The following is a 23,481-nucleotide window of genomic DNA, read 5'->3' as shown; positions in this document are numbered from 1 at the left end:
CATGGCTTTCTAATTTTAGTCCAAGGGAGGGTCAGCTAATTTGACTTTGAATCCAAGGGAGGGTCATGCAATTTTGAATTGATAAAATAGTCCGTTTTTTATATACCTTTTAAGTACAGCAGAACAGTGGTCAATGACCCCTCTATTTCAAAGATACAAAGAATACAAAGAATTCAAATCAAGTAACAACTTTGTCTATTTAGAATCAATGACGGTCGTTAACAAGCCATCAACGCACAGCAAGTGAACGACCCAGTCAAATCTATTCAGCGTCTTAACGATGGTGGTTGAACAATTAAGCAAAACTTCAACAGGCATATTGGAGAGATGCATTATCCCAATTTCAAGTGTGTTTTTGTTGCTCATAGAATTACATATACCAGGTAGGTTACAATGACCAATTTATAACTGGATATTCATAATCATTTGAAGTAATTCTGTGCATGTGATTAATTTGGACCTATATGGACAGTTGTGTATCCACAAGTTTCCTAGGGCGTTGTGGGCATCACTTCCTGTCGATGATATCCAATGAAATCGACAGGAAGTGATGCCCACAACGCCCTAGGAAACTTGTGGATAGATGCCAGCCTAGATCCATAAGTAAAACCAGAATCATCAGGCCATAATTGCAGGGCTGCCAACGTTGGACTGTCAGAATCCAGGAGCCACACGCCCATAACTTTTGAGGGAAACATCCGGAGACAAGATAAAATAAATCCCATACAATTTGGACCCAAGGAATAAAGTGGTTATTATTAAGATTCAAGCACATCTTGACTCTATATTAGGCTACAGGACAAAAACAGCACAAAAAAAACTGAGCTGAAAATGTTCATATCATATATTTCTGTTTTTACTAAATAGTTCTTACAAACTGCATTTTCTTAATCCTTGACGTGTGTATTTAAAATTCTGCCATGTACCAGACTGAAATAATGTCCCACAGGGTTAATTTTTAACCCTATGTTACACCCAAAAAGGGAAACATAGAAAATATCTGGAAGGATACAACATACAAACAAACACATATTCCATACAGTTTGGACTCGAGGAATGTATTAAAATTGGTATTCTTAAGCATATCTTGACTCTATTTTGGGCATTTTTTTTTAAACTGAGCCAACAATGTTCAGATTACATCTATATTTGTCTTTTTACTAAATACTTGTTGATAGTTTTCTTCACGACTATTTTCTCATATAATCCTTGGAGTGTGTATTTAAAGACTGCGTGTGTGTGTGTGTGTGTGTGTGTGTGTGTGTGTGTGTGTGTGTGTGTGTGTGTGTGTGTGTGTGTGTGTGTGTGTGTGTGTGTGTGTGTGTGTGTGTGTGTGTGTGTGTGTGTGTGAACTTTCAACTATCAGGCTGCTCTCCTGTTGAAACCATCTTCGAGGTTTGGTCCAGGAGGCAGACACTGTTAGTTTAAGAGCAGGCTAGGCTTAAAACGTTCCTTCAATTTGGGGAACAACAGCACCATCATCATCATCCATAGTCTCTAATGTCGTCATAGCCAGTGCAGTGCACGTTTGATTACCTCATTAACAAATGACATGACCTGCCTGGTGAAACATGTTCAACAACTCTTCTGAACGTGTGGTGAGGTGAAGTAAGTAAGTAAGTATGTACATTATATTTGTACAGTATATAACACTTTTCACAGAGAGAACTCACAAAGTGCTTGACATACAACAGAAATAAAAACACAGCATGAAACATTCAAAACAACAAAAACACACACAAACAAATCTAAGACATTCCACAAGTGGTTCTTAAAAATGTCCAGAGGCTGCAGCTCTCAAGACCTGTAGAAGGGCATTCCATACATTTTAGTTTTTTACCTTTTTTCGTCCCGCGGGGGAACTCCTCCTCCGCCTCCTCCAGCTTAAAAACAACAAAAAAACAAAAAATCTAAGACATTCCACAAATGCTTGTTTAAACAGTAATGTTTGTAAGTGGCTCTAAAAAATTCCGCAGAGGCTGACCTTTTTTCGTTCCAGCTCTCAAGACCTGTGGAAGGACATTCCATACATTTTCTTTTCTTTTTTATTATCTCGTGGGGGAATGCGGAGGGGGAAGCAGTTAGGGCTTAAGTGTCTTGTTCAGGGACACTTCGAACCTTAGACTTCCCAGGCGGGCTCTCTAACCATTCAACTATGCCCGCCACTGGTACGAGGAATAATAATAATAATAAACTTTATTCATATAGCACCTTTCATGACATAAATGCAGCGCAAAGTGCTTTACAGAACAAAACAAAAACAAACAAAAATAAAAATGTATAAAATACACAATAAAAAAACAAAAAACACTGGCATAAAATTAATGGCTAAAACAATACATAACAGGCAGTGAGGCAGTGAGCAAAACAGTAAAGACATGAATAACAACACAGAGATTTAGAAGAGAAAAAATCAACTAAAAGCAAGAGTGAAGAAATATGTCTTGAGCTGTGCTTTAAAACTGTCCACAGAGGGTGCCTGTCTTATGTGTAATGGGAGTTTATTCCAAGCCTGGAATAAAGTGGATGTTGTTAAAGGCCAGAGAGAAGGTGAGTTTTTTGTAAGGACTTAAAAATCTCGATGAAGCGCGGTCAGCTTAGTCTTCCTTGGGACCAGTGTGAACCCCAGTGCCTCAAAAGAGAATTATTTTCTCATGAGGAAATAACAGGAGTCACACATGAGTGACACATCGCTGACAAAGCTGCACTCAGATCACATTAATTATATTCCAGTTCTTAATGTACTTTGGTGGTAAAGACAATCTATTTTGTACAAATTCTCAGATCCAGGGCCATCAACTGTGACCTTTTTGTCAAGATACAATAATATTCAGCTTCAACGATTAGGACATGGAGCTATACTTTAAACTGCGGCCATCTGTCCTATAAAAAAAATAAAAATAATTAATGCATAGAGTAACTGTCATGAAGGGCGTTTTGATTACCGTGATTACACATATTTTTTCATCAGATTATAAGTAACATCTGGTGATTACCTTACATGCTCATTCTGCATGCATACAGTTGACATAGAAAACAGAACATTCTCTATGTTCAGTGTATGTAAGTATTTTATTGCGAGTACAATGTTTCCAACTGACATTCATCAGGTATTTCTGATTAAGGGGTTAAAACTTGGTTGATGTGTGTGTGACTTGTTGTTGAGTACCCTACCCACCCAACATAAATCGGCATCCATGCCTGCAGATATGGTGGTTGCAGAGAGGCAGGTGTTGTTTGCAAGAAATGTTGTTCTTTGTGACCACATCCTCTGCTCTCATGAGAGCAGAGGATGTTTCATATCTACCCACACGCACGAGAGCAGAGGATGTTTCAAATCTACCCACACGCACAACCGTTAACTTCACCTTGTCAAAACAAGATGGCGCCGACATGCACAGCGGTGAACTTCACCCTGTCAAAACAAGATGGCAGACAGACAAGTCGACTTGCTTGGTCTCCACACAAACAACCTTTGATTTCCTATACTGACACATCAGGTCACAATTCATGTCAGATCCTGTGTCTTGGTGAGACATGACCTTTGACACAATCTAAATGTCTCAATAGAAGAGCAGGGAGACAAAATATAACCGCCCCAGTTGGATAAGTTATATTGTATTAACACACTCTACCATACAGATTCGTCAAAATTACATTTCATTCATTAAAAAAAAGTTACATAGTGCCTCTTTAAGTAGATCTCACTCTTGTTTCAGAGAAGTAACTCTCTAAAACCACCTGCACTGCATGCACTGATGTGCTTTTAGAACCACTACATTATGTAAAGCCTGCAGAAACACCTATAAAAATGAAAATAGAAATGACTGAGGAACCAGAACTAAATACTTTTACTCCTATACAACCATACAAGATGTAACAAAGAGGCGAGCGGAGAGGGAAGCCAGAAACATGCTAGTGTGAGAGCAGAAGTGTGGAAAAAAGAAAAAGCCAACCTAAAAGTACTCAGTACTTTACAGCCTTCTTAGAAATGTACTCGAGTAAAAGTAAAATATTTGTCTCGGAAATGTACTCAAGTAAGAGTAATAAGTACAAAAAAAATCTAATACTCAAGTAAAGTACAGATCCTCAGAATCTGTACTTAAGTACAGTACTCAAGTACATTTACTCCGTTACTGTCCACCACTGGATTTAAACGGGTAGTTTCGCTCCCGACCTAAAATATTATGCCCCCGACCAAACCTTAAACATCCGTGCGGTTTGGAATCTACCATTAGTTTTGGGATACAATGTATACAAAAGGGTAAACAGCGGAGCCTTGGCGGACGTTCGCCCGATCCTGGATGAGAACGACATAGAACCTCATCTCGGAGCTGTATAGCGGAGTGAGAGGTTCTTTATGGAGCTAGGAGGACACTATACGCATAGCCGCGGGAAGACGTTTTAGGTTAAGGGTGCTTTATGCACACGCAAACACAAACCAAAAAGTTCCCATTACACAATGATTTGGAGCCCCCCCTGTAGTAACTCTGAGGACCCTAGAAGAGGACCCATAGATTTAATGTTCTTGTTTTTTATTCACTTAACTTAACTCATGTCATGTCATGTCATGTGTGTGAGTTATTGATTGATTGATTGATGTAGTTTATTTAGTAAGACATGAGAATAGTACATGACAGTACATAACAGTACATGGAAGTACAAATTCACAATACAAGGTCTACTAAACTGGAACTCTCATTAAGCACTGAGCTTGTTTAAGATGAGAACCCCATGCACACAAATCATGATGACATATAAGAGGCAGATAGATATACACACTACTATACAGAATGTCATACAATCAGCTTTCAGGTTACTGGTATGAAGAGAGAAATATATATATATATACAAAAGAGGAAAATGAAGGGAGGGGGGGGGGGGTAGGGGGGGGTAGGTTAAGACTTAGACAGGGGCCATTTTCGAATTGCAGCCTCCTGAAGGTGTGTCTTTAGGGCAGTTTTGAAAGTGAGTAGGGTTTTACACTCCTTTACTCCTTTTGGTAGGGCATTCCACATTTTTGATGAATAGCATGAGAACGAGTTCATTCCCTTAGTTGAGCCAAATCTGGGTTCAACATGATTTGTGGAGCTGCCTCTGGTGTTATGATCATGGACTTCATTAACATTTTGGAAGTATTTTGACAAATACAGGGGGATCCCAATGTTGTGGTGTATCTTGAAGACCAGGCCCATAGCAAGTTGTGTGTTGCCTCAACCCTAAGCCATCCAATCCTAGCAAAATGAGCAGGGGTTAGATGGGTTTTGTGATTGAGGCCAAGAAGTAGCCTTACAAGTTTGTTTTGGGATGTTTGGAGCCTTGTTTTTAAGGCCTTGGAGGTGTTGTGATACCATGAAGTGCATGCATAATCATAATGACCTTGAATCATTGAATCGTGCGTATAGTATAGCTGTAGAATACTACTCTCGTAGACGTATTTATGATTCTGACGTTTCTTTTCAAAACGTCAGAATCATAAATACGTCTACGAGAGTTGTATTCTACAGCTAGTATAGCTGTTAAAATGTATCGTTACACCCCTACTTATATTATATATATATGTTCACTATTTGGACCGGGCTTGGAGCGGGGATTTATGGGAATTGTGCTTGAAACGTGAGGTTGCCTCAATTTATCTAGCTTTGCATGAACTTAGTCAAGGCAACAGCCGGTACCCCAAGATCCCCCTGACATGAGACACCAGCTGTAGCCTGGTTTCCAGTCTAGAAAAGCCAGAAGCCTGGTCATCAGGTCACTAAAGCAGAGAGTGTCTATCTGGGCAGGACTTCCGTCCTACATACCTCCACCAGTGTGTCCCTGAGGCTGAGGCGTTTCTAAACGTTTTCTTAGTTTGTGGAACGCTTGCTCCGCCGTGTCACCTGACGGATCCACGGCGCAACAACGCGATTATCCCCGGGATGAAAAGGGAGTTTACTCCTTGGCTTCTTCACACCCGGTACCCGTATTCTACCCCGCAGAATCCCACCTATAGGTGTGTAGACCGTGGGGTGTAGTGGAGGGGGGACGCGGGGGGACGGCGCTCCCTCACTTCTCTAACTGAAAAAAATAAATAAAAAACGATTTTTAATTTTTTTTAAGATTTTTTTTTTTTTTTTTTTTTTTCTGCTGGAGACCAGGAGAGGCCGTTGCGGGGAGTGGGCCAACTGTTTCACCCTTTGTTGCAGAGCTCTGGGCCTCGAGGCCAGGTACATCTGGGACAGTAGTGACCACGTGTGGACGGAGGTTTACTCGGCCTCACAGCGCCGCTGGCTACACTGCGACTCCTGCGAGAACGTCTGCGATAAACCCCTGCTATACGAGGCCGGCTGGGGGAAGAAACTGTCCTACGTCCTGGCCTTCTCCAAGGACCAGGTGGTCGACGTGACCTGGAGGTATTCTTGCAAGCATCCGGAGGTGGTAGCGCGGCGGACGGCCGTTCAGGAGCCCTGGCTACGGCACGCCATCGACGGGCTCAATGCGACGAGGCAGCAGTCCCTGGGGCCCGAGAGGAAGGCGGAGCTGACGGACAGGCTGATGGTTGAGCTGGTGGAGTTCATCTCCCCGAAGAGTCCCAGACCGAGGGAGCTGGGCGGCCGCAGCTCTGGATCTCTGGCCTGGAGGGCTGCAAGAGGAGAGACCTAGAGTTTCACTTATTTTCATTTTGTTGGCTGACATGTTTTTTTTTTCATAACATAATTTAGATTACTTTGTTTATTTACTTTTTTTTTTTGCATTTTATGACCACTGCGTGACTTTTATTTTATTTATTTGACAACATAGTATAAGTATGATATTTTTTTCAGTATTTTAAAAAAGTAGTGTCATTTCTTATTATCCTTTTTGGGTGAAATTACAATAAATGATTACGGTACAGTGTCAATGAATTGTGGATCAGTCAATGATGTTAAGGCAAACAGAGTATTTAGTTAGTTAGAAGTCTATTTCATAAGATCAAGTAGTTATGTGGCAGAGACCAGATTTAGATAACATATAGTTAAGATCGCCCCTTTCTGTCTTTATACACAGACATTTCATCACGACCTGTACTCATAACAATAAATATTAGGCCAAGTCCTGATCTATGATCAGTGAAACAATATGAAAGGATCTCCTCACATAAGATCTGTTTCATAAATAATTAACACAACATGTAGAACTATGATGTTTAGGTTTTATCATTACACTGTTCTATGTACAGCCACCTAGTTGAAGAAATCACAGATTGAGGCTTTAACTTTTGATTTTATGAAATATCCCAGACCTTTAGTGTTTTATAGAAGATGATTCTGAACATTTGTTCTATTGTTATTGTCTCATTCTAATAAACTTTAAAACACTGTCGTATATGGAGAAGTATTCTCTCTCTGTCTCAGGGCAGCGCAGGCAGCTGCGCCTGCTGCTAAACTCCCCCTCCCCCCTTTCTCACAGAGAGAGGGAGAGAACAGCTCTGGTCAATTTAAAATATTAACAAAATCCATTGAAAAAACTTTTCTATCAATTATTTTGGGTTTCAACCATACTGACCTATCTAATATTGGAATCATTGCAAACAGACCACTAGGGGGCGAGCCCAACTTGCTTGCAATGGTTTTTGAAAACCTTATGCCCATACCTAACACCATGCCAAACATCTAAAACTTGTCACCAAGTGCACAATTTTAATGAATTCAATTCGGCCAAAATCATCAAGATCTTGGGTACAATACCAATTGGTATTATTGAAGTGGAGAAATAATCGACCGAAGTTAAGTTTAAAAACGTACACTTTTTGTGTAAACATTTAGACTTAGAGTATCTGTATTTTTTTTTGATACTTACTTTCACTCCACTATATTTCAAAGACAAATATTTTACTTTTGATTCCACTACATTTCTAGGAAGGCTGTGAAGTACTCGTTACTTTTAGGTCCACTTTGTTTTCTTTCCAAAAATGCAATAGGTCACATGCTGTGTTTCACAGGAGAAAACCAATCACAGTACCTGCTCTCAACTGGGATTGATGTAAAAGCAGAAATACGTCATCCAGGGCTATCCTTTGATGCTATTCCTCTTTCACTCACACAAAAGGTGGTAATGGCGGAAGCAGGAGAAGAACGCGCTAGTCTGACCAGCTCAATGAGTCTGACAAACCAGATGAACCAGAACACACATATCTCAAGTCAATGTTTGACATTTTTGGGAATGAGAAAAGGTTCATATATTTTCAAAAGTTTACTATGTTTACTGAATGTTTATTGAGTATTTTTAAAAGCATGTACTTTTGAAGTAAGTACATGCTTTTGTACTCTAGTAATGTTGACAATGAGTGGTATTCCCCTTTTACAGTATCTTGAAAAACATGTTGTGTAGCTAATTACAATTTGAAAGTATTTGGGCTCTCATGATGTATAGCTGTGTAAACCTGAGTTGGCTTTGACATGGTAATGTGTGCTTCACTTCAAATTGAATTGTTCTACTTTCAAATGGTTTACTGGGGCTCCTTAAAAAAATTCAATAATTAAAGTAGCTATTCTTCTTCATAATAACATGTTAAAAAGTGATACTGTAGTTATAGCAGTGATTTAGAGAACAGACTGAAAAACAACGCTGTATAACTGAATGCCACCATTGGAGAGAGAGTGAGACAGCAATAAAATGTGATGTTATTTAATTTCATAACAATTAACTATGAATATAACTTCAAATGAAGTAATGAGATTGGTTTGGAATAGAATTGACAGACAGACAGACACTGTCTGTCTGTGGTGGCATCTACAAAGTCAATGTAGGTATATACACACACACACACACACACACACACACACGCACACACGCACACTCACGCGCACACACCCACACACACACAGGTGTAACTTAAAGTAATTTAGTGTTCAAACACTATACATAATAACATTGAATCAATTCATAGGTTTAATCTTGTATGAATTATGACTTGAGGGCTGACATGACATGCATATTAAAGCTAGCTGTGTTCTGCAAAGTGTCCACCCTATATCTCTGCCACCATTGGCAGAGAGAAAGAAAGAGAGTGAATCAACCAATGGGAGCAGCCGTCTACCTTGCCCAAAGCCTTTAAAAGCTGTGTGGAAAAACCTGGAATTTGTCATTTATTTTGTCTTATTGTCTGCAGAGAAACTTCTTCATTCCTGGGCGTTTGCAAAGCTGCAAGGTAAGTTTCTTTTTTTAAAGATATCTGTTTTGGCTTTTTCTGCCTTTATTGATAGGATAGTGGGCTGACAGGAAATGGGGAGAGAGATGGGGGGGTGACACACAGCAAAGATCATCGGGATCCCCGCAACACGCTGTCAAACTGGATCACCAGCATATGTGGTATGCGCCTGGACCGCTAGGCCACGCTAGGCCTGGTACCGCTCTTCACTGTCCACAAATTGAAACAAACAAGTAGCCTACACTAAAAAGAATAATGCAAGTTTGTGAATCATTTAAGACAATGCATTACACTTTAACTAAAACTTCATTTTAGTCTGCTTACTAGAGCAGACTGTAGAATTAGTTTAGTTATAGAAAAAAAAACACCAGATTATCTGATAAATTAACTTTGACTTGTGTGCTTATCTTTGAATGATATCCCAAAATGCAATTCGCTAGCCACGAAACACGTCACGGACACAGGCATTGACCCAAGTTTTCAAATGTATAAAATATCTTTTGAAAATAGCAGATCTATAAGCTCACAATGCATTGTGAGCTTGTAGATCAGCTATTTTCAAATGGCCAAAATGTATACAGGGCTGAAGTGGTTAATGTATGTTTGGTATTGATACTCTAAATCTACAAAGTAACTAGTAACGAAAGTTTTCAAATAATTGTAGTGGAGTAAAAGATGTAGTGGAGTAGAAGTAAAAGTATTGAAAATTGGAAATACTTCCCCTAAAGTTGAGGGGTATTAGGGCCAGTTTAGCATTTCAGCTATCTTGTGTGTGTGTGTGTGTGTGTGTATGTGTGTGTGCATGTGTGCGAGACTTGAAAAGTGCCCCCCCCCCATGTCTCCTTTCCACCAGGCAGTACTAACGCAGGGTGTGTGTGTACGAGGGGAGGGGAGTAGATCAATCATTTTGCTCTGGGTTACGCAAATCTATTTATTTATTGAGAACGGATTTGTTTGGAGGATTTGTTGTTGGGAGATGTTGGGTTATTATTATTATAGTAAATACAGTGGACATGTTTGGAGGAGTTGTTGGGGGAAGGTGACTTGTTGCCTGAGTGCAAAGACGTTGATTGTTATTAAGTTTGGATAGATACATAGATAGACGTTTGGTTATTATTTTTATTATTAGCAGTGGTGTAAAGTAACTAAGTACATTTACTCAAGTACTGTACTTAAGTAAAATTTTTAGGTATTTTTTAGTTTTCCCAATTTTTCTGTACTTTTACTTCTACTCCACTACATCTCAGAGGCAAATATTGTACTTTTACTCCACTACAATTATTTGAAAACTTTAGTTACTAGTTACTTTGTAGATTTAGATTATTATTACAAAACATACATTAACCACTTCAGCCCTATATACATTTCAGCCATTTGAAAATAGCAGATCTACAAGCTCACAATGCGTCGCATCACAACTTTTTTTTGTAATCTAGGGAAGTATTAATGGAAGTATTTGGAAGTATGGTTGCTATTTGGTTCTGTGTCCTCGGTGGTAGGATCCACTCCCTATTTAAAGGAAGCTGCAGGTACAAACAGTCAGCTAGACTTGGGCAGAAACACAAGCAGGTAAACATCCCTGAGGGAGAGCTGCAGGGCCATTGGTGATACAGGTTTAGCCTGTTGGAATTCTTAGCCATTTGGGTTGTTTTGGTTCTTAGTGTTCGCCTTAAGTTTTTTTTTTTTTTCATTCTCATTCTTCTCAAAGTCTTAATTTTTGTTAAGTTGTTTTTGCATCTGAATAAATTAGAAGTTTTTTAATAATTCTACAGATTCACAAACAAACGTAGGCTACAGAAAACATCTCTGTGCTTTGCTGTCACAAATTGCACCTTTCTACCATATGAATCTGTCATTCATAATTGTTGATGTAATTCACATGGACTTAAAGGGATATTTCACTTTAAAATATGTTTGGGGGAATTTTCACGTCTACTGCTAATGCTTTTGTGTTTAACCCCAGACAGTTTTTTAGATGCTTGATTCAGTATTTAGATATTTGATATCTATCTTAACAGTCAATCACTGCAGCCCATAGAGTTAAAAATAAGCTGCAGCCCTGTGCAACAGGGCTAGTGTTTGTTTACAAGTGAGAGAGAGCGGCCAGCTACTACGTGGCTTATTTCTAACCTATAATGTTTTCAGATACATATTTTAGTGTGCAGATTAAGTTTAAAATGAATAATACACCGTCTGGATGTCATCTTGAATGAGATTCAAAACGGAGTAGCTCTGTAATTAAAATGTGTGCTGTGTTTGAAGAACGTGCAGCTATGGGAATCAAATAAGTGCATGTAATCAAGATTCATTTACATTCATGAAAGTTGTCATTATGCAGCACGTTTTTCGTTATTATAAGTAATTAAGATTGGCTTTTTAGTGACTTTTGATACACAATGTTTTTTTTTCTCCATTTATTTTGGCATCTATTGTTAGGTATGCCCATATGATGACCACGGATATGCTCTAAAAGTGTGAAAAACATATGTTTCATTTCACTACACCTTTAACCAAGAAAGTAGATGGATTAATTGAAAACAACCGTCCTTGGTTCTGGTGACTGATATTGTCCTTCTAATGCGTCATTACCCCCAAAAAGTATAAAAAAGTAATTGAAAAAACACGGTCTCCTCAGGCACTAGAAGGACAATGCCAATCACCAGAACCAAGGACAGTGTTTTCAATGAATCTAACATGGTTAAAATGTAGTTTGATGTTACAAAGGGTTTGTATAGAAAGGGGGCGTGACTGATAGAATGAATATTAGGGATGCACCGAATATTCGACCACTGAATATATCAGGCCGAATAAGGCAAATAAATGCATATTCGGTTTTCAGCCGAAATGATTTTAAAACTGAAAGTGACTTCTTCAAAAGGAATGGCAGGCGGCAGGCCTAATATTATTAAAGGGATAGTACACCCAAAAAATATACTTTTTTTCTATCGATTAGTTACCCCATGGAGATTCATGGAGATTTCTTTGTCGCATTCCTAAGCCAATAATTTGATGACCAGCGGACCAGTAGGCAGCGGTTCTGATAGGAGACACAAAGGAGACTCTTTGTGTCTCCTACTGGAACCGCTGCCGTTCATCAAACTATTGGCTTAGGAATGCGACAAAAACTAAAAAATATCCATGAAAAAGTCTCCATGGGGTGACTAAAATAAGTAATTGTGGGGGTGAACTATCCCTTTAATGCATTTTGGCTATGTGCAATAATGCAACTGCAGACATTATATTGCCTTTTGTTATGCTATTCAATATTATTCTTTTTTTTAAATTCATATTTAATTTGCAATAATTCAACTGTATTGATTGATTGATTGATTGATGTACTTTATTTAGTAAGACATGAGAACAACAGTACATGGAAGTACAAATTCACAATACAAGGTCTACTAAACTGGAAGACTCATTAAGCACTGAGCTTGTTTAAGATGAGATCCCCATGCACACAAATCATGATGACATATAAGAGACAGACAGATATACACACTACTAGAACAGGGGTGGGCAACTTTGTAGATGGTGAGGGCCACAAAATTTCCTCAATCACTCTGGGGGGCCGCATTGTTTATCGGCAGGGACCCCCCCCCCCCCCCCCCCCCCCCCGTTGACAAAACGGTCCGGGGGCGGTGCGCCGGTTCGGACCAAAATGCCAGGGCTGAATTTTGGTCCCAGCCCGCCCCTGTTTATCAGCACTCTCGCCAGTAGTACCCCATTACTCAAAAAGCCCATAATAGTCACATATGTGATAAATAAGGGATATTAACTATTATTATTTGTTATAACTTTTTTTTTTTTAGCATTTAGTAATGCTTCTATCAACTTACTACAGCTGTACTGCTAAACAAAACTTCACATCTCTGAGTATGCCTTTCAGAGTATTGCTGTAACCTTGGCTTAAAATATACAAAAATGAACACTAGAATTATAGTTAATAAGGCTGAAGCCTTATTAATTTATAATTTATAATTTTTAATTTATAATTAATAAGCGCTCTTGTTTATTTTAATAGAACTATTAAAATAAACGAGAGCGCGCTCTACTGGTGGACTGTTGTAATTAAAATGGTTCATGGAAAGTTGCATGTTTGGAACAGTTGAAGGCAATAGTTCACCATTTCCGATATGTTTAGATTACTTTGTTTTTCTTTGTGATAAAAAAAAAAACTATAAAAAAAATAAAATAAATTGGCCTGGGGCCGCATTGAGTGACGGTGCGGGCCGCATGCGGCCCGCGGGCCGCCAGTTGCCCATCCCTGATATAGAACGTCATACAATCAGCTTACAGGTTACTGGTATGAAGAATGAAACATATGTACAAGAGAAGAAAAAAAAGGGGAGAGGGGGTAGGTTAAGACTTACAGAATTGCAGCCTCCTGAAGGTGTATCTTTAGGGCAGTTTTGAAAGTGTGTAGGGGTTTACACTCCTTTACTCCTTTTGGTAGGGCATTCCACATTTTTGATGAATAGCATGAGAACGAGTTCATTCCCTTTGTTGAGCCAAATCTGGGTTGATCATGGACTTCGTTAACATTTTGGAAGTATTTTGACAAATACAGGGGGATCCCAATGTTGTGGTGTATCTTGAAGACCAGGCCCATAGCAAGTTGTGTGTTGCCTCAACCCTAAGCCATCCAATCCTAGCAAAATGAGCAGGGGTTAGATGGGTTTTGTGATTGAGGCCAAGAAGTAGCCTTACAAGTTTGTTTTGGGATGTTTGGAGCCTTGTTTTTAAGGCCTTGGAGGTGTTGTGATCATACCATGAAGTGCATGCATAATCATAATGACCTTGAATCATTGAATCGTGCGTATAGTATAGCTGTAGCTGTAGAATACAACTCTCGTAGACGTATTTATGATTCTGACGTTTCTTTTCAAAACGTCAGAATCATAAATACGTCTACGAGAGTTGTATTCTACAGCTAGTATAGCTGTTAAAATGTATTGTTACACCCCTACTTATATTATATATATATTTTCACTGTTTGGACCGGGCTTGGAGCGGGGATTTATGGGAATTGTGCTTGAAACGTGAGGTTGCATGAACTTAGTCAAGGCAACAGCCGGTACCCCAAGATCCCCCTGACATGAGACACCAGTAGCCTGGTTTCCAGTCTAGAAAAGCCAGAAGCCTGGTCATCAGGTCACTAAAGCAGAGAGTGTCTATCTGGGCAGGACTTCCGTCCTACATACCTCCACCAGTGTGTCCCTGAGGCTGAGGCGTTTCTAAACGTTTTCTTAGTTTGTGGAACGCTTGCTCCGCCGTGTCACCTGACGGATCCACGGCGCAACAACGCGATTATCCCCGGGATGAAAAGGGAGTTTACTCCTTGGCTTCTTCACACCCGGTACTCGTATTCTTCTACCCGGCAGAATCCCACCTATAGGTGTGTAGTAGACGCCCCGCCGTGTAACACCCTTAATATGGTGCGCTCCGCTCGCCTCTGACAGTACGGATGCGCTCCGCTGGTCTCACCACCTCCGGCTCTCCAGCGAAACTCCTCCATAGAAGCGTTAAAGACCCAGTTAAAGACCCAATCAGCGATGCGCGGTACAGCGTTCAGATGACTGGTTGAGGGAACCCCTAGCAGACCCAGCCCGCCCTGTCTAGTGTCACTGAACCCAGATCCAGATCCACAGACAGGACTCCGCCACGGGCACGGACGCGTAAACCGACCCAATCGGTGATAGCCGTACGCGTAAAGAGGGCTGTAATGACTGACTGCTCACACTTCCCTTCATTTGTTTGTTTTCCTACAAACAAGCCGTGACAACAACCCCGAGAGGAGCGACTCAGCACCCGGCTCTCTGACTGCACCAGGCGGGGGTTCCATCAGCTGCTAAATCGTAAGTAGTTTCTAAAAAAAAATAACTTTGAAAAGTTTGTGTTTCTGTGAGGCGCTCCGCGCTCGGGTGGCGCAGTGGTAAAGCCACCAGCTCTTAAATTAGACATTGATTATGTTCTGCCCAGAATAAGATGATCTGATGACAAATTGTGCCGAGGCAAAAATGTACATGCCAAAACCTTATCATACAGTATACTGATTCTGAACATACATACACATAATCATAATCATAAATAATCGTAATTATATGCATGATACCACATATAAAGGATTATATGCACACACTTTAGTGTGGTCTTCAGCCTGTTGCCTCTCTCTCTCGTTGTGTGTGTGTGTGTGTGTGTGTGTGTGTGTGTGTACATGCATACATGCATACATGCATACATACATACACACACACACACTGTATACAGGCAGGCACTCAAAGGTAACTTTTGAACTCCTTGATACAGTTATTTATTTTAATTTTTAAATGTAAAATCATTACTGTTGGAGCTGAATTTCACCTTATGACCCACACAAAGTACAGATACTTGTAGCACGGAGACAATAAGGAAAAAACCAGACTCAGACAGGCAGCGAAGGGTGTAAGGAAACATGTTTGTATTCAGATCAGAGAGACAATAGAAGGTTTACAGTATATCACAGGTCCGCAACATCGGCCGTCCGTCTCTCCGCAGTGTAACAGAGCAAGCACGAGCTTTTAACAGAGTCCAGTAACATAAACATATGACATCATAGGATGTGACATCGTTGAGGTTCCGGGTGAAGGTGGACTTCTCGGATTGGATGAGAGCGATGGTTACGTCGTCGTCTGATGATGGTAGATGATGATTGTGTGACAGTTTATCTCTGGACAACAGCGTCCCCATGTCTGGGTCAACAGGTTTGACATCTTGCTCTGACCCACTGGTCAGTGGAGGCTTGGTGACATGGGTGCAAGACAGCTGTAAGAAAGGATTAGTGTGGAAAAGAACACAGATATGGTGTTCTCACAACATAGATTGTCACAGAAAGGGCCTGCATGACTTTGACCTTGGCTGGCAGACAGAGAAACTGAGAGTACAGAGTACTTTTACCATGACAAAGTACAGTATGAAACCATTATTAATAGGACATTTAAACCAGGTTAAGGACCCTAGACACATTATGATAATTAAGATAAGAGATCAAATGAAATGACTCTATCAAGCCTACATCTTATCATGATTTGGATAGGGTCAAAGGTCAAGCTGATTGTACCTTGTGACATTATTCAAAATCAAATCAGACAGGCAAAGATTTAAATGACTTAAGGCCAAAAATAAATGGTTATGGTTAGATAACATACACATTTATACTTCTTCAAAAGGACTGTATAATTTATTTATTCAAATAGGAAGCAAAACAGGGTTAGTTCATGAATTTCCAAGACACTCCACACGTGTCCAAGTTTTCCCTTTGCAATTTTGCAAATAACTTTATTATAATTCAAAAAAAATCTCAGCTAATGTCACCGTCCCAAGCAAATCTTTTCAACATGTTTGGTTTAACTAAGACAGACAATTTTAGCACAGTTTAATGACCATGGCAGCAGAGAGATTGTAGGGAGGGACAACTCACCAGTCTGTAAGTTTTCATATTGAAATCTGACAAGAGACCTACGTCTCGGGTCATTGATTGTTTCTGTACACGTTCAGAAATAGAAAAGTTACCTTCCTCCTTGTGGAGCTGCAGTCCTTGTGCTTTATCAAAATACAAGTATTTAAAATGGAACGGGACACTTCTGTACTATGTAAATTTGTACATCACTTTACACTTTATTTTGGGAAAAAACTTACGTGATATCATCTTAAAACTCAAGAAATACTTCCTGATTGCATGTAGGCATGTGGCATCAAACATCTGTCTATCCAAGACATAAGTTGAAATCTGTAAGACAGAATGGAAATCAAATTTACTGTTGGGCATGACAGTAGCCTACAGTTGACTGTAGTATGAAACACAGTTTAAAACAGGTTTAGAACCAGATATAAATTTAAAGTTTAGCCCTGTATGTACAATTGTATGTACAATTAGCAGGTAATGTGACCTTATAGTTGTCCAGGAATTGGATTTATGGGGTGGTTTATATTCTCGTTCTAAAATGAAACACAAAATGAAAAAGAAACACAAAACACAGCAATTAAACATTTAAATCAAATATTTAAATCATATATTCATCAAACTCCCCTCTATTTGACACCCATATATCTATAATATAGTGTGTGTCAGATGATTTGTTGATGAGAAAGGGGATGAGAAAAAAATTATGAAAAAATTAAAATTAAAAAGTTATAATTAAAACTTTTAAAATTAAAATATAACAATGAAAAATAAGGAATAAACATCTTTGTTCTGAAGAGTATATTGAAATGAGATAAGTACAGAAAAATAGCAAATCTGCAAGCTTACAAAAAAAATCTTAAGTTAAAATGATAAAATATTTTCAAAACTTTTTAAAATAAATCAAAAATGACTTTATAATAAACTTAATATTATAGTTAATGTTTCCCAATATTGATATAGAACAAATTGAATCTTATTGTGGGTTAATTTAACGGATCTATGTTTTAAATGGAATTCAATAGTGACTCAGCTACAGGATTACGTTGCCATAGAAACGTGTCTAACATACCACTAACACTTCCTGCTGAAGGAATTATGGGAAATGGAGTCTCAGACCAGAAGGAATTATGGGAAATTGAGTTTTATGAGATCAGAGCGACCATTTTGGATGAGCTGATGACGTTAAATTAATGATTTGTCACTGACAGATCCTTGGAAGTTTTACTTTGTTCTAACTGACAGGGGAATTAATTAAATTTGGACTAAAATTGTTATAGAACAAGCGAGACAGACACACATTCAAACATTCACGCATAGCTGAAATCGTTCATACATAGATAGTAGAAGGGACAAAGATAAACAGATAGACTTTCACTCCTTAGCTCTCTCGCTCGCTCGGACACTCACACACCGTAGACGACAGCTGGCGGACCCATAGAGAGAGAGAGAGAGAGAGAGAGATAGAGAGAAATCGTTCATGAATACATACACAGACATACAAACATACCGAACATAGATATCTTCCAGCAACAAACTAATTTTGGAATTCAAAAAGATTTTAACCTGATTGGTTTACTTATTATTTTAATTATATTCAAAATATTTTAAATAAATTAAAATGTATTTATTTTTTAAGGCAAGAATATATTGTACTGATGGTTCAATGAATTTAGAACAGTGTTAAAATGATAACAATATATATCTATATTTTTAAACTTTTAAAACAAGCCTTCATAGTATAACATTATAGTGTGACTGTATTCTTCTGTGGGCATAGCCTACTTTGTTATTAGAGCGGCTCTGAGCAAGAGAATGTAAACAGATAAGAAACAGGAGAATTTAGAGGCTGTATTGGATCAGGGATTTAAAAGTTATTGTTAAAGCTCAATATATTAAATGGATGGATGATTTAATCTACAATGGTCAAAATAAAACCGGTCAAAGGTAAAACAAAATATATATGCTCACCCCCCCGCACCACCCCGGCCGGAGGTGGTGAGAGAAAGAGAGGCAGATAAAATAAAGATATAGATATTATATATGCTCACCCCCCGCACCACCCTGATCGGAGGTGATGAGAGAAAGCGAGGCAGATAAAATAAAGATATAGATATTCATCAAACTTCACAAACAAATAAATGTACTGAGAACTACAACCTGGCGTTGCCCTGGACCGGCCTGTGTTACCTGTACTGTAGCTACTGATAGCTAGTAACTGTAGCCAGGGAGTTCAAGACAGAAAATTAGTACATTACTTTGACGGAGAAATAATATATATTCATGCAGGCACACAGACAAAACCCCCTACATCTGATAGTCAAACATCAGTGTACGGGGTGTCTCCGGTGGTCTCATAAACATATACAGAGACAAAGACAAACTATATAATGACCCAGGTAGATAAGAGAATTTATGAGACATTCAGGAATGTTCTCCCAGGGATAAAAGGTGATAAAACATTTTTACTTCACTCACTCCCTAGCGGAGTTGTGTTAAACAGTAATTTACAAACAGGCTGATAATTATGAGACAAATGGTTCGGTAAAGACAATAAAGAAAAAGGTATACTCATCAGATCAAGGCAGGGATAAGTTACATGGAGTTCCCAATCACTGGACCATGGTACAATAAAAATAAAAATATATATACTCATCAAATCTGATGTTGGTTCAGGGATCCCGACCCCGATGGCTGGACCATGTGGAATTTGAGACATGTCGAGGGTCCAGTCCAAAGGTCCAGCGATCGCGTCCAGGTCCCAAACAAAATAAATTGTGATACTGTTCAAAGTTAACCTTCATCTGAATAGAAGTGATAAGTCGTTACACCCAAGGCTGGTTCGTTTGATACGTATTAAAACATGGTCTGCCGGGGAAAGAGAGTCTGATAATAGCTCAGTTCCCCCCCCCCGTACACCATATTTCAAACATATCCTGGCTCGATAAAGACCAATTGTTGGAGCTGAATTTCACCTTATGACCCACACAAAGTACAGATACTTGTAGCACGGAGACAATAAGGAAAAACCAAACTCAGACAGGCAGCGAAGGGTGTAAGGAAACATGTTTGTATTCAGATCAGAGAGACAATAGAAGGTTTACAGTATATCACAGGTCCGCAACATCGGCCGTCCGTCTCTCCGCAGTGTAACAGAGCAAGCACGAGCTTTTAACAGAGTCCAGTAACATAAACATATGACATCATAGGATGTGACATCGTTGAGGTTCCGGGTGAAGGTGGACTTCTCGGATTGGATGAGAGCGATGGTTACGTCGTCGTCTGATGATGGTAGATGATGATTGTGTGACAGTTTATCTCTGGACAACAGCGTCCCCATGTCTGGGTCAACAGGTTTGACATCTTGCTCTGACCCACTGGTCAGTGGAGGCTTGGTGACATGGGTGCAAGACAGCTGTAAGAAAGGATTAGTGTGGAAAAGAACACAGATATGGTGTTCTCACAACATAGATTGTCACAGAAAGGGCCTGCATGACTTTGACCTTGGCTGGCAGAAACTGAGAGTACAGAGTACTTTTACCATGACAAAGTACAGTATGAAACCATTATTAATAGGACATTTAAACCAGGTTAAGGACCCTAGACACATTATGATAATTAAGATAAGAGATCAAATGAAATGACTCTATCAATTACAAAGGTCCCAAAACAGGTAAAGAAACCATAGGATAGCAGGTAAACAATGAACCTAGCATCTGTTTAAATAACATGATATCTACATTACATGTTTAACATTGTGGTAAAAAATGAATGTTTCCTTATATGGACATGCAAGATGTGACACGTCCTGTCAGAGCTGAAGACAAGTTGACTGTTTAGTTGAATTCCTGACTCACTACTTAGACTGCATCACAACACAGGTAAGACTTCAATACATTCATACCTGCACTGAGACACTGCAGACGTTGAAAATTTAAAATAATTTCCACAGCATATCCATCCAAGTATGTGTATGTGTGATACATGCCTATTGTGATTATTCATGTATGTTAATGAGTGAGTGAATGTGTCACATTGCTTTTTGTTGAATGTTAGCTGACTGTGGTTTAGGGCTTCTAATTATGCTAATGATGCTATTGATAATGATCTTTTGTTGTTGGAAGACACTCAAAAAGTCTTACTACTTTACATGGAGAAAGAACACATTAGTGGATTTACTGTGACTGAGACACACACACACACACACACACACACACACACACACACACACACACACACACACACACACACACACACACACACACACACACACACACACACACACACACACACACACACACACACACACACACACACACACACACACACACACACACACATACTGGGGGAGGGGTGGAGAAGAAAGGGGAACAGAAGAGAGGGGAGGGGGTAGGAGGAACAGAGGAGAGGCAATTTCAACATGTTTGAACAATGTATTCATGTCCACATAGAGAGCATACAATGACACAAATATTACAGCTACAGATAAGGTTAATTAGCATGCCACTCAGTACTCTAAGTAACAGCATCTCCGCCATATGTGGCGGCTGCCAATTATAGCAGAGACAGCACAATACTTTTTGACTCCTTTCTGGGCATCCTAAGTTGTTGAAACCCTCTAACAACCAGTCTGTGGGTATAATGTCCCAGGCTATCGAATATAAAAACAAATAGTCTTCACCTATAGTTCAGCTCTGAGATGGTATGTAGGAGTGGTTGGTATTTAATGACCTTGGTCATAAAAGCTTCATCAAGAATAGGGAACAGAATACAGACAGTTCTCTGGACTCTTCATCAACCAAAAATAGCTGATCTACAAGCGTCGTGACGTGTTGTGAGCTTGTAGATCGGCTATTTTTGAGAAAGAGATTTTGTATTGATGGAAAAAGTGGTCCAACTACAGTTGTAACTCAGGTCTTTTTTGTCTAAATAGAGGGTTTAAGTGCATGGTTAAAATGTGAATTACATCAATACATAGAATGACATTCATATGGTAGAAGGTGTGTGTATAGGATGTGAAACTAGGACTGATAAAAACTGCTTCTCATTTATTTGGGATACTTTATTTATTGCTGCTTTTCTTTATTAGACGCTCAAGCTCCTCATAAGGATAAAATGTGTAAAGCATTCACGCCATTCATCAATCAACTTTTAAAATTGAACATTGAAAATGAAATAGGAGTGTGTGCATCTTTAGTCTTAGCCTGGCATGGCCAGATTAATATCCCTACTTATACTGACGTGTGTCTGCCCGTTCTGAATGGTCTGCGTTGCGTTCCCTGCATTTGGAGTTCTGGATCACTGATAGAAAACTAGACTCAATACACAACGCATCCGTCCCATTGGTTGGTGCTGGTCACTGCTGGGTCACATCGGGTTCAACATGGTGAACCATGTGACCCGGCAGTGACCGGCACCAACCAATAGGACGGATGCGTCCTGCGTTGACCCACGTTGACCCACAAGCTCATATTTTCATCTTTATTTTTGATGAATGGCCTGAATACTTAACACAGTGTACCGATAGGAATAAAGGTTTTAATAAACTTTTTTTTAAATAATTCTACTGTTTCACAAACAAACGTGGGCTACTAAAACCTAAAACCGACCTTCTATATGAATCTGTCATTCATAATTATTGATGTAATTCACATGCTCTTAAAAGGATATTTCACTTTCAAATATGTTTGGGGAAATTTTAACGTCTACTCAGGCTTTTGTTTCACCTCAGACAGTTTTTAAGTTGCTTGATTCAGTTTTTAGATATTTGATATTCATCTTATCAGACACGCCCCTTCCTATTGTAACTTCAAACTCCATTTTAACCATGTTACATTAATTGAAAACACTGTCCTTGGTTCTGGTGACTGATATTGTCCTTCTAATACGTGAGGAGACCGTGGTTTTTCAATGAAAAAAGTAATTGAAAAAACACGGCCCCCTCACGCATTATAAGAACAATATCAGTCACCAGAACTAAGGACGGGTGTTTTCAATGAATCTAACATGGTTAAAATGGAGTTTGAAGTTACAATGGGTTTGTATAGAAAGGGGGCGTGGTTGATAAAATGAATATGCACCGCATATATTCGGCCAAATATGGCAAAAAAAAAATGCATATTCGGTTTTCGGACGAAAAGATTTTAACGCTGAATAAATATTACCGAATGTTTAGAAGACAAACACAAACAGCACAATCCGATCGGTAAAACACCGTTGGATGGAGAAGTACACATCAGCTGCTTCTCTCTCAGTTGACTACGGCCCCCCTCACACACTACGGCACCGTCTCAACTCAAGACAAGTAGGAAGGAAGGAATACTAACTTAAGCATTGCTGTTGTCATCTTGAATTAACCAAACTAAAATCCACATGTCAGAGGGTGTAACATTAGTAGGTTAACCAGCGCTAGTTAAGAGTCAATATTTGTTTTAGACATAATACTTTTATTACTACACATAGTTAGGGTGACCAGATCCAAACTGTTCATTTGAGGGACAGAAGTACCGCTTGTGTGGGACAATGTGGGACGGGCGGGAATTTATAGCAACTTATTACTTAACCCTCGTAGGGTCCTCGGGTCCTTTTGACCCGGTTTAACATTTTCAACATGAATTAAAAGTATGTAAACATTTTTTGTTCTCTATGAAACTTCTTCTATTTGCCTTATTTACTGTACTAAACATGTGATATGAAAATGAAAATTTTCATTTTCATGAAAATGAAAAATTTCACCCAGGGCCTTCGGGTCAAAGTGACCCGAAGGCCCTGGGTGTGACTAAAACACGAAGACCCTAAGAGGGTTAAGTAGCTATTAAATGCCTTGATGTCATATTCGTCCATAGGCCTAATACTGCCTATCATTTTGTTAAGA

General features: G+C 39.2%; 2 protein-coding genes across 2 annotated transcripts in view; both read left to right on the top strand.

Moving 5' to 3' along the window:
* LOC308105787 (sacsin-like) overlaps positions 1 to 23,481 on the top strand; it is a 141,662-nt gene that overhangs the window by 80,386 nt on the left and 37,795 nt on the right. The window lies entirely within an intron of this gene.
* Positions 6,121 to 6,642, top strand: LOC308105789 (peptide-N(4)-(N-acetyl-beta-glucosaminyl)asparagine amidase-like; the record flags this gene model as incomplete). Its single annotated transcript, XM_080456716.1, has 1 exon — positions 6,121 to 6,642. A coding segment is annotated over one exon (522 nt), but the record flags the coding sequence as incomplete, so codon positions are not given.

Source organism: Gymnoscopelus braueri, assembly GCF_963280865.1.
Source record: "Gymnoscopelus braueri genome assembly, chromosome: 18".
In the NCBI taxonomy this organism is placed as follows: Eukaryota; Metazoa; Chordata; class Actinopteri; order Myctophiformes; family Myctophidae; genus Gymnoscopelus; species Gymnoscopelus braueri.
Note: the sequence above shows the minus strand (reverse complement) of the source record. Positions and strands in the feature narration are given on the sequence as shown.